The sequence below is a fragment of the Melanotaenia boesemani genome, chromosome 5 (assembly GCF_017639745.1).
Source record: "Melanotaenia boesemani isolate fMelBoe1 chromosome 5, fMelBoe1.pri, whole genome shotgun sequence".
Lineage (NCBI taxonomy): Eukaryota > Metazoa > Chordata > Actinopteri > Atheriniformes > Melanotaeniidae > Melanotaenia > Melanotaenia boesemani.
The window spans coordinates 3,712,651-3,727,744 of NC_055686.1; the positions used below are offsets into that span (position 1 = coordinate 3,712,651).

At 43.9% G+C, this 15,094-nt stretch overlaps 1 protein-coding gene across 2 annotated transcripts; it reads right to left on the bottom strand.

Moving 5' to 3' along the window:
- Positions 1 to 5,117: 5,117 nt before the first annotated feature.
- Positions 5,118 to 14,371, bottom strand: LOC121640442 (nephronectin-like). 2 transcript variants are annotated; one of them, XM_041986198.1, is made up of 14 exons: positions 13,749 to 13,819; positions 13,240 to 13,267; positions 12,960 to 13,060; positions 11,964 to 12,056; positions 11,041 to 11,160; positions 10,847 to 10,966; positions 10,594 to 10,728; positions 8,666 to 8,740; positions 7,712 to 8,311; positions 7,445 to 7,528; positions 5,991 to 6,089; positions 5,687 to 5,873; positions 5,528 to 5,612; positions 5,118 to 5,405 (listed from the first exon to the last, which is right to left on the bottom strand). In XM_041986198.1, the coding sequence occupies exons 1-14, from the start codon at positions 13,753 to 13,755 to the stop codon at positions 5,319 to 5,321; spliced, it is 1,821 nt and encodes a 606-aa protein (XP_041842132.1). In that variant the 5' UTR covers positions 13,756 to 13,819; the 3' UTR covers positions 5,118 to 5,318. The 2 variants fall into 2 exon arrangements, with proteins under 2 accessions (XP_041842132.1, XP_041842131.1); XM_041986197.1 differs by lacking the exon at positions 13,240 to 13,267 and having other exon boundaries at positions 13,749 to 14,371.
- Between the last annotated feature and the right edge of the window lie 723 nt (positions 14,372 to 15,094).

Consider the following 15,094-nt stretch of genomic DNA (forward strand, 5'->3'; position numbering starts at 1 on the left):
GCTGTCTGATGATGGAAACCTGCTGGGACATTTTGTTAGTTCCTATTTCAAGCTGCAAAGATCATTAACGTCTGTTATAGGGCTGGGCGATACCTCCAGGTTTTAAATGATCTCTATATAATTTTATGGGATGTTTAGGTTAGACAGCGCTGGTTATCTGGATACATGGAGTTCATGCTGTGTTAGAGTTATACTGAGGAGGTATAACATGAGGGTCTCTGCTACTCCAGGATTTCATGGTGTCTGAGCCAAATGAAGAAAAGCTGGATGAGAGTCAAACGTACTCAGAAAATATCCGTCCATGCCTACAAAAGTACTCTAGAAGAGACTGAGTGCATTAAACATAAAAATGACTCTTAAATAAAAGATGTTTATGGCATCAGATGATCTGGTTGAGCAGCCGGTTCAGAGGCTGCAGCTCCTCCATGCAGCTGGGGCTGGGGACGCCACCACCATACATTTTCTATGTGCGATTACTGTTAAAGAAATAATCAATTATCACAATAATTAAAATTTAAATAATCACATTAATTTCTTTGAAGGCCTTAAAGTTTAATTTAGTTTTATCTTCAGTGTATTTATTTCTATCATAGCAGCAAATAGAAAGTCTGGTTCCATCTAAATCTGCTGTGCTGTGTGCAGAATAAATAAATCCTACATGTGAGGAGATGGCTACAGGATCTCTGCCTGGACTTGAGAGGCTTCTTTCTGGAAACTACATCATAAAAATGGTTCTGAACCTTTCTTTAAAAAGCAGGAAAAACATATGGCTAGCTTTGTCTCCCAGCTGCTGATTGACACATAAATAAAACAGTGGAAATAAAGAAACTAGACCACATATCTGGGATTAAATATACTTTCTGCTACAGACCATCAAACACTGACCAGTAAAAGACCTCACACCCAGCTGCTGATGTTGGAACAGAGAAACTATCCGTTAAGCTGAATTTCATCTTCAGAGATGCTGCTGAACTCGTCACGTTGCTGTAAACACAACCTGAGTCGAACATGATTATAAAACTGCAAATAACATGATGACGTTTAATTCTACGCTACATTATACATTATAGAATGCGCCGCTAGGTGGCAGCAGCAATTGTAGTAGCTCTGTTTTTAACTTGTGATTTTTGCAATATAGCCGTCTTTTTTAAGACATCAGCTGTCAATCTGTGTCTGTTCGGGTAGATTTTTTCGCGCTGGTCAGAGGCTGTGCTATACGGGAGATTTTTCTGAATATTTTTTCTTTTTTGCAAGACTTGTTATGTGAGTCTCCATGGCAACGAGACTTGTTTACCATCGGGATCAACTGATAAAACTCTCCAAACTCAAGATTATCAGTGAAACAACACTTCAAATCCCAACGGAGTTGAAAAGAAAGAGAAGAGGATGCAGGGCAGGAGCGAGGCAGAGAGAAAAACGGTGGCGATTCAAACCGTTTCTTCCAACGGTTGTTATGGGAAACGTGAGATCGCTAGTTAACAAAATTGATGAACTTCAGGTGCTAACCAGGTCTCTTAAAGAATACAGAGAGTGCAGTATTATGTGCTTCACTGAGACATGGCTGCATGAACACATCCCAGACTGTAATGCGTCTGTACACGGCTTCAGGACGGTCCGTGCAGACCGCAATAAACAACTCAGCGGGAAGCTGAAGGGAGGTGGAATTGCGGTGCTGGTAAACCAGCGCTGGTGTCATCCTGAACATGTCACTGTTAAAGAGAAGATCTGCAAAAGAGACATTGAACTGCTAGCTGTGAGTCTCCGCCCGTATTATTTACCCAGAGAGTTCACATGCGTTATTCTGGTAGCGGTATATATATTACCTGGTACCGCTCCAGACGCAGCCTGTGATGTCATTAACTCTGTAGTGGCCAGGCTTCAAACACAACATCCAAACGCATTTGTGGCGATCTCTGGAGATTTTAACAACATCTCCCTCTCTGCAACTCTACCAACTTTCCAACAGTTTGTCAGCTGCTCCACCAGAGAAAACAAAACGTTGGACTTATTTTATGCAAATATTAAAAATGCATACAGCTCCTTTGCCCTGCCACCTTTAGGAAGATCAGACCATAACCTAGTTCTTCTCTCCTCCTCCTACAAGCCCATCGTTCAGCAACAACCAGTCATTAGAAAGGCTATTAGAACCTGGTCTAATGAAGCTGAAGAGGCTCTGAGAGGATGCTTCGAGGCTACAGACTGGAACGTCCTATGTGAACCTCATGGAGATGACATCAATGCCTTGACTGAGTGTGTGACAGATTATATTAACTTCTGTGTGGACAGCACCGTTCCAACAAGAACAGTGAGGTGCTTCCCCAATAACAAACCCTGGATCACCAGTGACCTGAAAAAGCTGCTGAACATCAAAAAGAAAACTTTTAGGGATGGAGACAGGGAGTTATTGAAGTCCACACAAAAACAACTTAAAACACAAATGAAGAAGTGCAAGGAGGACTACAGGAAGAAGTTGGAAAGTAAGCTTCAGAAAAACAATGTGAGGGATGTGTGGTCAGGAATGAAGAAGATCACTGGCTTCGGGATAAAGGAGGATCAGACCGATGGAGGTCTGGACAGAGCGAATGAACTGAACATGTTCTTCAATAGGTTTAGCTCACCTCCTGCTTCAACCCCAACTAGCCACACACCCTCCATGAGCCCACAGCTTTCCTGTCACACCTCCACTCTGTCTGTCTCCTGTAACCAAGTCATACAACAACTGGTGAAACTGAACCAGAACAAGGCTGCAGGTCCAGATGGTGTCAGTCCCAGAGTTCTCAAGACCTGCTCAAAACAGCTATGTCCGATTCTCCAGCACCTGTTCAACACCAGCCTGAGCCAGAGAAGAATCCCGGTGCTGTGGAAAACATCCTGCCTTGTTCCAGTGCCTAAAAAACCACAACCAGCTGAACCAAAAGACTACAGACCAGTCGCCCTGACATCTCACGTCATGAAAGTCCTGGAGAGACTCTTACTGGCTCACCTCAGCAAGCAGGTGAACACCTTTCAGGACCCATTACAGTTTGCATACCGTAATGGGCTTGGGGTTGAAGATGCCATCATATACCTGCTTCAGAGAGCCCACTCTCATCTGGACCAGTCAGGCAGCACTTTGAGGGTCATGTTCTTTGATTTCTCAAGTGCTTTTAATACGATTCAGCCTGCTCTGCTGTGTGAGAAGCTGCAGAAATTCCAGGTGGATCCCTCCACAACCACCTGGATTTACGACTACCTCACAAACAGACCACAGTTTGTGAGACTGAAAGGTTGTGTGTCTGAGATGGTGGTCAGCTGCACTGGAACACCACAAGGGACTGTACTTTCACCATTTCTATTCACGCTGTACACCTCAGACTTCCAGTACAACTCTGAGTTCTGTCATCTGCAGAAATACTCTGATGACTCAGCAGTTGTTGGGTGTATCAGTGATGGACAAGAAGCAGAGTACAGAGAACTGGTCGGTCAGTTTGTGAAATGGTGCGGTGACAATCATCTCATCTTGAATACCAAGAAAACAAAGGAGATGATTGTTGACTTCAGGAGGAACAAGAACACACATAGAAGTGTTTCCATCATGGGAGAGGAGGTGGAGGTGGTGGAGGAATACAAGTACCTTGGAGTTCAGCTGGACAACAGACTTGAGTGGAAAAGCAACACTGAGTACATTTACAAGAAAGGTCAGAGCAGACTCTACTTCTTAAGGAAGCTGAGATCTTTTAACGTCTGCACCAAAATGTTGCAAATGTTCTACAGGTCTGTTGTTGAAAGTGCAATCAGCTTTGCAGCAATCTGCTGGGGCAGCGGCATCAGAACCAGAGACTTGAAAAGAATTAACAAACTGATCAAGAAAGCTGGTTCTGTGCTTGGAGTAACTCTGGAGCCGCTGGAGTTGATCATCAAAAAAAGAATTCTGTACAAGCTGACGAAGATAATGGAAGATCCTTCACACCCTCTACACAACGCCGTGACGCAACAACAGAGTGTGTTCAGTGGGAGGCTTGTTCAAGTCCGATGCAAGACAGAGAGATACAGAAGATCCTTCCTTCCAGCAGCTATCAGGCTGAAGAACAAAGCCCTTAATTAATTAATGTGATTGTTTTACTAAAAAATTACTACTACTACAATATTGAATTTCCCTTTGGGATTAATAAAGTATTTTTCATTCATTTCATTCATTCATTAGATAAACACTAACGGCATGTAAACAAACTACGAGCATTTACTTTTACTTTAGCATAAAAAGCTGCAGGTTATCCTGCAGGTGAACGTATCAGATGTTTTTCCTCCTCTCTCTGCAACTTTTCATATCCTGCTTTACAGTCGTCCTCCACAACAACACCTTGGCCAACCCCCCATGATCCAACAACGATGATTAAATCAGTTTGGAGGGGAAACCTCTCCCTCTAACTCGCTGTACTGTCCCACTAACTCAAACAGAACCAAAACAAAGCAACAGAAGCAGCAACGTTGATGCAACTTTGTCGTTCTGAGTGGAAGTTGCTCTGATCCGCTGATATGGTTCAGACTGAAGCTTTTAAGGAGAGTGGTTGATTTTGAGAGATCTTTACGATTAATTAATCAAAGTGTTTAATACTGCAATAAATTGTAGAATTAAGTAATCTTGGCATTCCTAGCTGGCACAGGTTCGATTCCCAGCCTGGAGACCTTTGGTGCAGGTCACCCCCTCTGTCTCCGCCCCCTGTTCAGTTCATAAAGGCCTGTAGAGACACACTACGTATAAATATTATACTGCTGATGTTCTACATCCAGCACATGGTTAGACCTCGCCCACACACACACCCTCGCTGCAAAACATGAGGTAAGAGTGAAAGACAGAATTCAGAGGGAAAAAACAAGGAATAAAAGTGTAATAAATCAGTAAAAACAGCGAGAACCTCGCCGCCTGGATGGTGAAGGTGTCTTCTCTGTCTGGTATTTATTTACAGGAAAGGAGGGACATCAGTATGATTTGTGATCCATATCACCCAGCCCTACTATACAGTCAGTTAATGAATGAAGTCAGAAGGAATGCAGCTGTTACCCATCAGTCTGACATCCATACCTGTGCAGGACGGTGGGGGCGGAGCCTGTTGACAGGCGGCAGGTGGATTAAAAAAAAAACAAGAACTTTTTGGGTTTTTGAGCAAAAACCTTTAAACATCTTCTGGGTGGAGCAGAAACCCTGAAATAACCGCCGCCGTCTCCGGTCTGATGAGGACGTTCAGCTTCACGCCACACAAAGTTCGGCTGCAGCTTCAGCCCCCACAGCATCCTGGTCCTTTGATCATGTGACCTGAGGGTCACCCTGTCTGATGATGTCATCGACACACACCCTGCCTCAGGGTGATGTCGTCGACTGCGATCTGTCCTCTCCGTCCTTTCCTTCGCTCCGCCTTCAACAGCACCTACACAAAAACACAATGTCATCATCATCATCATCGTCATCATCATCATCGTCGTCATCATCATCATCGTCACAACCAACCAGAGAAAACCATAAGTGCGTGTTTTTGTGTGTGAGACTCACCCTGTCCACAGAGTCGGTCGTCAAGGTAACCTGCGTTTGTCTCCATCCATGTCCTCCCGTCCTGCTCCAGAGGGCGGGGCCATACCTGCAACAGCCAATCAGGTGACTTCAGCAGCAGCAGCTGATGTAAGAAGTCAGAGAAGAAGAAGGGATGGCTACCTTTGGTCTCGTCCCATTTTCCTGACGAACAGCTGCAGCACACCCACATGATGCCCCGTCAGCCAATGAGAGAAGGAGAAACACAGGTCGCCGTGACTCCAGGGGGGGGTAATCTGGACAGCCAATCGGGCGCCTCGAATGCTTCGCTGTCCCACCTTCAGCTCAGGGACAGACAGGTAGCGCTCACCTGAAACGAACGTTTTGATTCCAGTTAAGATATAAAAGCAGGAGTAATTTGATCAACAACCACATGATCTGGATGTTCGTCTGACTGGCAGCTTCAGGTCTGACATGTATGTTTTACCTGAGGGGGTGTGCACAGTTTCCCAGTTTAGATCTCCGTCTCTGTCAGAAATCCAGTCACAAACACCGTGATCGAAGGTACAGTGGAGCACAGCGACCTCTAGAAGACAGAGGAAATCACAGAGTTGTCTTCAGTCAGGATAATCTGGGTCTTCAGTCTTTACGGAATAAATAATAAATAAATCAGTTTATTAATAAAATAAATCAGTCCTCAGTTATCCACTGAGGTGTTTAAACTGTTTTGTTTGTGGTGATTCTCAATAATAATGATAATAAACTCTTTCAAAAAGATTATTCTGGATTTCTGCTTGGTGTTCCGAAAGGAGCTCAGGCAACTTCAGGAATAACTGGGATGGTGGTGTGAGCTCGGTGAGAGCTGAGTTTGATGGTTTCTGCTCTGACTCTTAAGTTACGGGATCAGAACATCCACACCGACCCACGTTTCCATTTTCAGTGTGGTGATTATTTTTATCACCTGAAGCCAGCATCATGGAAGCAGCTCTCAGCAGAAAACACACCTGCTGGTCCTCAGACCGACTTCATATCGGTAACAACACTTCCACTGTGGTCTGAGTGTTTGGGCAGGATGTGACGGACGGCTCAGCTGTTATGACGATGGTCTGATTCACAATGATGGTTCGGCAGGAAAACTTCTAGTTCAGATTACACAGAACTGAGTGTATTTATAGACATCACCACTGACATTGATTCTGACCAAAAATAAATGGAATTGTACTTATACTGCGTTTTTCTAGTCAGCTTGACCACTACAAGCACTTTACACTGCACTTCACCTATAAAATTCACCTATTCACACACACACACACACATCAACAGGCACATCAGGAGGCAATGCAGGGTTCAGTGTGTTGACGAGGACATTTAGGTATGTAATCAAAGAAGCCTGGAATCGATCCACCGACCGTCCAATTTAAAGACAACTGTTCTTCCTCCAGAGCTGCAGCCACCCCAAAATTAAAAGTTCAACGAGGTGGACTAGAAACATAAATGTTGTTGTCATTCATTTGTGTTTCTCTTTCCCTGGATTAGAGTTCTGCTGCTTGTTGACCCCCTCCCTGTCCTCTCCCCCAACTGGTCCAGGAAGATGGCCATTTTTCCTGGTTCTGGCCTGAAGGAGGTTTTCCTTCCTGGTTCTGGTTCTGATGAAGCTTTTCCTCTCCATTGTCTCCTGGTGCAGCTTAGGGCGGAGGACTGAATCAAAGTAAAGATTTGGTCGTTCTTCCTAGTTCTGGTCCTGATGGAGGTTTTCCTTCCTGGTTCAGATCCTGAAAGAGTTTTTCCTTCCTGGTTCAGATCCTGAAAGAGTTTTTCCTTCCTGGTTCTGGTTCTGAAGGAGCGTTAACTTTAGAAGAAAGGTTTGTTTCGCATCCAGCACAATGTTTGGAAAAATAAGTTTTAAAAGGATTTTAACAACAGAAAACAACACACACATACCAGGATCGTCTCCAGCGTCTTCGGCTGTGTTTCCCAACTCGATGTCAAACTCCCACACCTGGTTGTGACCGGGCTGTCGAGGGACTGCACACACACGAAGATTCATGTTAATTAGTGACTCTTTTTCTCCTCTTTTGTTGTCTGACCATGTAAAAACCTTCATTTCACAACCAAGAAGAAAACAAAAAGCTGCACAAAACTCATGTCAGAGAAGAACAGTTCAGTTTAAATCTCAGTGCATGTGTGTGTGTGTGTGTGTGTCCTCACTGTGCACGTCTCCTCTCTGTCTGTGTGTTACATCCTTGTTGATCCTGTTGTTCACGGTGGTCGTTACCATGGAGGTGGTGGGCATCATCGTGGTTGTCAGGGCAACCGTAGGCATCATAGTAGCAGCAGTAGTCGTAGCTGAAGTTATAGTAGTCGTAGAAGTAGTAGTAGAAGTAGTAGTAGTAGTAGTAGCAGCAGTAGTAGGGCTATCAGTAGTAGTTGGAGGAGGTGGTGTTGTAGTATCCTCTTGTGTTGTAGTAGGCAGAGTGGTGGGTGTAGTCGTACTCGTAGTGGTGGTTGCAGCAGTAGTTGTAGTAGAAGTAGTAGTTGTAGGTACTGGAGTGGTAGTCGTAGTTGTGGTGGTTGTAGGATTAGTCGAAGGAGCCAATGAAGTTGTTGCTATAGCAGTGGTTGTCATGGTGATGGTGGTTGTAGAAGCAGCAGTAGTAGTTGTGGAGGCTGTTGGAGTTTTAGTAGCTGTAGTAGTTGTAGTAGCTGTAGTAGGGGTAGTAGTTGTAGAAGTTGTGGTAGTTGTAGCGGTGGTGGTGATGGGCGTGGTAGTTCTGGGTTTATGTGGCTCCAACGTCACTTTTGAGATGACTGGAAATAAAAAAACATAAACTCAGGACATTGTTGTTGATGAACAGCCTTCACTGTTTCCATAGCAACACCAGCTTTGATGAGCAGAGCAAGCAAATGATAAAGGTGGTGAGAGAGTTGATCAAAAGATTTCATCAATGCTCTAAGTTGTATATCAAATAAAAATGTCTCCAGTGACCATTTATAGATTTAGCTTCAAGCTGAAACTGGAACCATCAACTTACTGGGGGTCCTGCAGGTTTTCATCGGGTTCAGATGCAGCTGATTATTACCGTCTCATGACAGGAGAATAAACATGAACCCAGACTAACCAAGGAGGTGATCTGGCAGAGAAGAGAGACGAGGTGTGGTTACCTTCACAGCTGCCGTCTTTACATCTGCACTTTGGAGACGAAGGATTCAGAGAGCAGAACGGCCGTGTGTCCTTATCTAACAACAAAGAAAGAAATTCACTCATGAATCTCAGTTGTCATTGTAATGTACTGTATTGTATTGTGTTGACTCCGGCTTCCTCCTACTGCATGTTAGGTTAATTGGTGACTCTAAATTCTCTGTCTGTGTGTGAATGGTTGTTTGTCTCTCGGTGTTGACCCTGCGATGGACTGGTGACCTGTCCAGGGTGTACCTTCCCCTCACCTACTATATGCTGAGATAGGCTCCAGCTTCCCCACGACCCGTCATTGGAAGAAGCAGTATAGATAATGCATGGATGGTTGTAGTGTAGTGTAGTGTATTGTATTGTATTGTATTGTATTGTATTGTATTGTATTGTATTGTAGTGTAGTGTATTGTATTGTATTGTAGTGTATTTTATGGTATTGTGTTGTGTTGTGTTGTGTTGTATTGTATTGTATTGTATGGTATTGTATGGTATCGTATCGTAGTGTGTCGTGTCGTGTCGTGTTGTGTCGTGTTGTGTTGTGTTGTGTTGTGTTGTATTGAGTTGTGTTGTGTCGTCTCGCGTCGCGTATTGTTTTGTTTTGTATTGTATCTGGAAATCAGAATCACAGTCTGCTGCTCAACACCTCTAAAACTAAGGAGGTCATTATTGACTTCCGGCGGAAAAGGGACAACATAATGTCAGTGAACATCAGTGGGGACTGTGTGGAGAGGGTGGTAGACCATGGGGATTGAGGAGGACCTGACCTGGTGCGCGAACACCTCTGAGCTGCTGAAAAAGGCACAGCAGAGACTGCTCTTCCTGAGGGTATTAAGGAAGAACAACATTTCACAGAGACTGCTGGTATCCTTCTATCGGTGCTGCATTGAGAGCATTGTAATGTATTTGTGTGTGGTACAGCAGCTGCACAGTAGCTTGGAGGAAAGCTCTGCAGAGGTCATCAAAATGCTGCCCTCTCCAAACACTGGAAGAACTACACAATTCCTGCAGCCCTGAAAAAGCACAGACTATCATTAAGGACACTTCACACCCTGGACACTCTGTTTGAACTGTTGCTGTCAGGCAGAAGTTACAGAACAACAAAAACCAGGACAAACAGATTCAATAACAGTTTTTATCCAACTGCAGACACCACATGTTATACTAAACATCACATGTAATGTGCAGGATGTTTCCTAAAGGATGAGAGCCTGTGTCTGAGGGATGGGTCTCTGCTTATTTATTATAGTATCTGATTGGATGGCACGTTTAAATCTTGTTCTGGTTACAATAAAAATAAAGATTTCTCTTCAGTTTTCTTCTGATTTTCTAGGCTTAATCACATTTCTAACTAAAGTGAAAACATTACATCAGACTCCTGATCAGAGAGTGTAAAGGTCCACGATTTTACAGCCTGTCCTTTTAAGGTTTGAAAAATTGTTGTTTAAAAGGGTTTTTCTTCCTGTTCTTTTCTTCTGTCTTTAAATGTAACAAATACTGAATGAACACAAAACCTTTATAATAGTTTAACAGTTTCACTCCTAATGTTAAAATGTTCTTATTGAAATAACTTTTGTAAACATTTAACACGTTAGATGGGTTTAATATTTCCTCTTTTTACTGGATCGATGGGTTGAGGACCTGCTGCTGGTTACTTAAAGGGCAGGTCACTGGGAGAAAACCAGTTAAGTGATTTAACAACCAGTTTAAGACCAACTGTCCCGCCTTACTGAACCAAATCCAACATGGAGGCTTGTTTCGTTTCTCTGCAGCAACATATGAGCTGAAGTTTGTCTCTGATCCTGGATGAAGGCCTGCAGACCTGCACTGTTTATCTTCATCTTTTGGGTGTCCTCATATTTACAGTTTAACGTCTCACACACACACACACACACAACCTCACCGATGCAGGTGTAGCGTCCGTTGATGTACATGAGTCTGAAGCCCAGGTGACATTTACAGATGAAGCTCCCAAACGTGTTCACACACTTCCTGCGACGAGGACACACACCTCCACCCGACACACACTCATCGATATCTGCAGCAAGACAGACAGAGAGAGAGAGAGACAGAGAGACAGAGAGAGAGGGGGAGAGATAAACAGATGGCAAACAAACAATAAACAAGCGTTTAATCAACAGAACAAACACACTGACCCACACAGCTGCGTCTGTCTGGTCCCAGGCGTAACCCTGGCGACGGACAGGTGCACTGCACCTCTCCTTTCACCACCTCACAGCCGTACTGACAGTTGGCATGGTAACAGGTTCTGGCATCTGGGAGAAAGCAGAAACATGAAGCAGAAGCCAGAAGCTCTGAAGCAGATGTGAGCAGCAGCTGCTGGACTCACTCCTGCAGCTGCCGTCCGGCTGCAGCACGAATCCGTCCAGACAGTAACACTTGAAGCTGCCCGGCGTGTTCATGCAGCGGTGCTTGCAGGGCCGCGGCTTCACGCCACACTCGTTCACGTCTACGACACAGAGAGGGACAGACGTTAGCCTAAGACCTCCTCCTCTCTGGTTTCACTCCACATGTAAACTCGCAGGATTAACCTTTGACTTTTTAGCCCTCTGAGTCTCCAGGAGCATTTTAAGTGTGTGTGTGTGTGTGTGTGTGTGTGTGTGTGTGTGTTAGTGGATTACTCCTGTTGTGGGGACTTTAATCTGATTATTGAATCTGATTGTGGGCTTTAATCTTCCTGTGAGGACCAACAACACTGAAATATCAATACTAGGTTGTGTTCATAAATCTCTGTAATGTCTTACACAGTGTGTGTGTTTTAACTGTGATAATAAGTCCTAACAAACATATGTGTTATATTGCAGTGTGTGTGTGCGTGTTTGCGTGTGTGTGTGTGTGTGTGTGTTTGAAGCCAGATGCTGTTTAAAGTCAGGATATGAGTCATAATGAAGCCTCTAATCAGGAGATTTTGTGTGTGTGTTTTTAGGTGCTAATCTAAGTTCAGAGATGGCGGTCAGTGAGTGTTGCTGTGTGTGTGTGTGTGTGTGTGTGTGCACGTGTGTGTGTGTGTGTGGTTTTCTGTGTTGATCTAAGTTCAGGGATAGCGGTCAGTGTGTGTTTGTGTGTGTTTCGGGGTCTCCAGGTAAAACACGCCCTCACAGGTCAGGAAAGCATGACAGGAATGTGTCTTTCTTTTCTTCAGATGCATGATGGGAAATCAGCGGGTCACACATTAAACCACGTCTGGATGTGAGACGTTTAACTTTCACCCTCCCACGTGGGACTTCTCTATAGAAGCTCTTGCACGGTTACCTTGGTTACAGGCTTTTCCAGTGTACCCCGGGTGACATTTGCATCGGTCTGGTCCGACACACTCTCCATGTTTGCAGCCCTGCTGGCAGTGAGCTGCACGCACACACACACACACACACACACACACACAGAAGGTGTTAACACACGTCTGACAGGTGAATCATGTATGAACATGTGAAACCGACTGACTGCAGATTACTTTTCAGTCCTGCTTCATTTTCCTGGAAGTGTTTTAGCTCATTAACTCCAAACCCAAACAGAACCCTTCAGGCTGTTTCTGAGCAGCTACCGGTAAAACATCCACCCGTCAGTTTCACTGGTGCTGACAGGTGGAACAATGCTGGAAACCTAAACAATGTCCAGAGGACAGGAGCAGGAAAGTTTCATCTTAACGTCCCATTATCCTTCCAGCTCAGCAAAGTCTGCAGTGACATCAGAGAGCGTAAGCCTGTATTGTAGACGTTAATAAAGGTTTACACAGTAATCTTTGTCCATGTGGTTCTGTCAGCTGTTGGATCAGAGATCACGATGTCCAGACTTGACCTTACATACGAAAATTCCTCCAGATTCCCTGAATGGCTTCCTGATATTCTGCTCTCTAGAGAAAGAGGTCTGGAAACTTCTTCCACATTACCAGACTTAAATCCCCCCCAGTCCACCATTGTTTGCATGTTGCAGGCCTGAAACGCAAGCATGGATGAAGAGTAGCAAATGAGATAAAGTTTAGGAGACAAAACATGGTATGTAGCTTGGCTGTTTCAGCAGATAGAAGCTGCTAGATCTAGCCAAACCATGTTCAAGCCCAACCTGGGGACATCTGGCCCTTTTCCTGACCAGCTACTTTTTAATAAAGGCCACTAGTACCCAAAAGTAAAAAAGAAAGATATTTATTTTGTTAAAGATGTTTGCAGTGTAACAGAAAAGTTATTTGTCTTTTATTGTGAGTAAGTGAACTTGTCAGAATGTTCATCTGTCTGTGTGTTATTGTGTCCTCACGCTGACACTGTCCCCAGTCTATCTGTCTCCAGCCCCAACAGCACTCCACACTGTTACCATGGCGACAGAGACCGTCAGACAACACCGCCAGATTCGTCCAGCTGCAACACAAACAAACAAGCAATAAGACAGTGTTTTCTTATCTAAATGCAAACAAATGAGCAGATAACGGCGCTTCCAGTGGACGTATAGAAACATCTCTGATGCTTGGCTGCAGGAGAGTGTTTGGTTTATGTCTGCTGCACCAGTTCAGACTGGCTGAGAGGTTGTGTGTCCATACGTTCTTGACATCTCCCGTTTCCTGGAGCCTGCCTCGACATGAAATACATCAGTCAGAGACGGGGAGGGTGGCGTCGTCCTTCTTTTTCCACTCCCTCTGCATACTTTCTTTCCCTCACACTTTTTCTACAATCATTCCTCACTGCTAACCCTCTGATTTCTTCTTCCTGTCTCTGAAATATCACTAGTAATAAATAAAAGTATTCCTGCAGCCTAATGTTAACATTCAGAGCTCATTCATGAGCTTCCTTTAATAGAATTTAACACATTTGCAGCTGTATTTTTTTTGCAATCACAAGCAGACAGACAGACAGACAGATAGCTTACTACCATAGTGTGAAGAATAAAAAAAAAAAATAAGAATAAATGGTAGAAATCTGCATAATTACTTTAATAAAAACGACCAAAGATTTTAAAAAGTAATATTCATGTAAAAAAATAAAAAGAAAAGAAACATTCGTGTAATTATATGAACGCTATTAAAAACATAAACCATGCGAACTTTCCCACCTGTCATAATCCACACGCTGGCTGAGGCCCAGCGTCCAGAACCAGAACACCAGAACCAGGATTAGCATCCTCCTCCTTTAACCCGGGACACCGGCAGAACCACGACCTGGGACGGTTCAGTTCAGGAAACGGTCCGGTTTTTAAATAGAAATCCAGTTTTCCTTAGAAACCAGGACCCTAAGAGAACCGGGGGAGTATCAGGAGGAGGGAAAACCGAGTTTAGCCCGTTTTAAAGTCGCCGTTATGTCATTAAATCCCCTTCAGGGGAGCAGGGACCCGCTAAATCCTCCTCCGCCGTCACCGCAGCGCTCAAACTCATCAAGCGACGAATCACGTCGCTCAGAAAAAATTGTTTTTAACCTTAAAATCCGGTTTAAAAGACGTTATTTCCCTCCTGAGACCAAACACGTTCGCTCGAGCCGAGCCAGAGAGTGGACGCGCGCGCACCGTGGTTCCAAAGTGCCTAGACGTGGTGACCTCGCGCACTCACTCACTCTTGGCTGTTATAGAATAACGGTCGGAGTCGCGTGCTGACATTCAGAGCCAACAGGAAGTTTAGTGTGTGATTTAAACACGTTTTTTTCCTTTTCTTATTCTCACGCGCTCACTTTGCCCCAAGCTAAAAGTGGTTAGTAAGCGCACGCGCTTGTGTTTGTGTGTTACAAGTGCTAACGGTAAACAGCTCGAGCGCGTTTGTGTCAGGATATTAATTTACGGATGGAGAAACATGAAACCAGTCAAAGTGCGCGTGTGTGTTCATGTGTATGTGTTTGTTACCAGTGTATTTGTGGCAAACATTCCTCAGTGACGTCATGTTTATAAACGGTCTCGCGGGCAGGAGTATTTTATAGCCACAAATGTTATACTTTACACACTCAGTCCAACTCAGATTTGTTTAAAAATAATGTAAACCTGTTGTCTAAAAATCAATAAAAAGTCAGCTGTAAGGGACCGTTTCTGGTTGTTTGTTTTTATATTGACGTAACTTTACTTATGACAGTAAACATATCAAAGAAAATTTATCATGACAAGGAATTATTCGTTTTGTTAATGTTCTTACGGCACTCTCAGATATTACCATGCAGTAATAATAATAATAATAATAATAATAATAATAATAGCACTTTTCTTCAAAACAAATTATTAAGTGTTTAACTAGAAGAGTTGAGGTAAATAAGATGTGTGATGATGAAAGGCTTTTTCAGAGGAAAGGTTTAGGAGGGATTTGAAGCTAGAGATGGGATTTACAGTTCTTTGAAAAGACCCAGATCTTGTGGATCAGTTCCTTTCAAAGAGCTGTTCAAAAGGCTTTCTCATATGTTTATTTATTTTTAAGAAGCCATCCT

Coding starts and splice junctions, on each gene's coding strand:
- LOC121640442 (XM_041986197.1), bottom strand. CDS start 13,816: ATGCTAATCCTGGTTCTGGTGTTCTGGTTCTGGACGCTGGGCCTCAGC. Junction 8,312..8,665: donor TAAAGACGGCAGCTGTGAAG/GTAACCACACCT, acceptor TTTTATTTCCAG/TCATCTCAAAAGTGACGTTG. Junction 6,090..7,444: donor AGACGCTGGAGACGATCCTG/GTATGTGTGTGT, acceptor TCTGTCTTCTAG/AGGTCGCTGTGCTCCACTGT.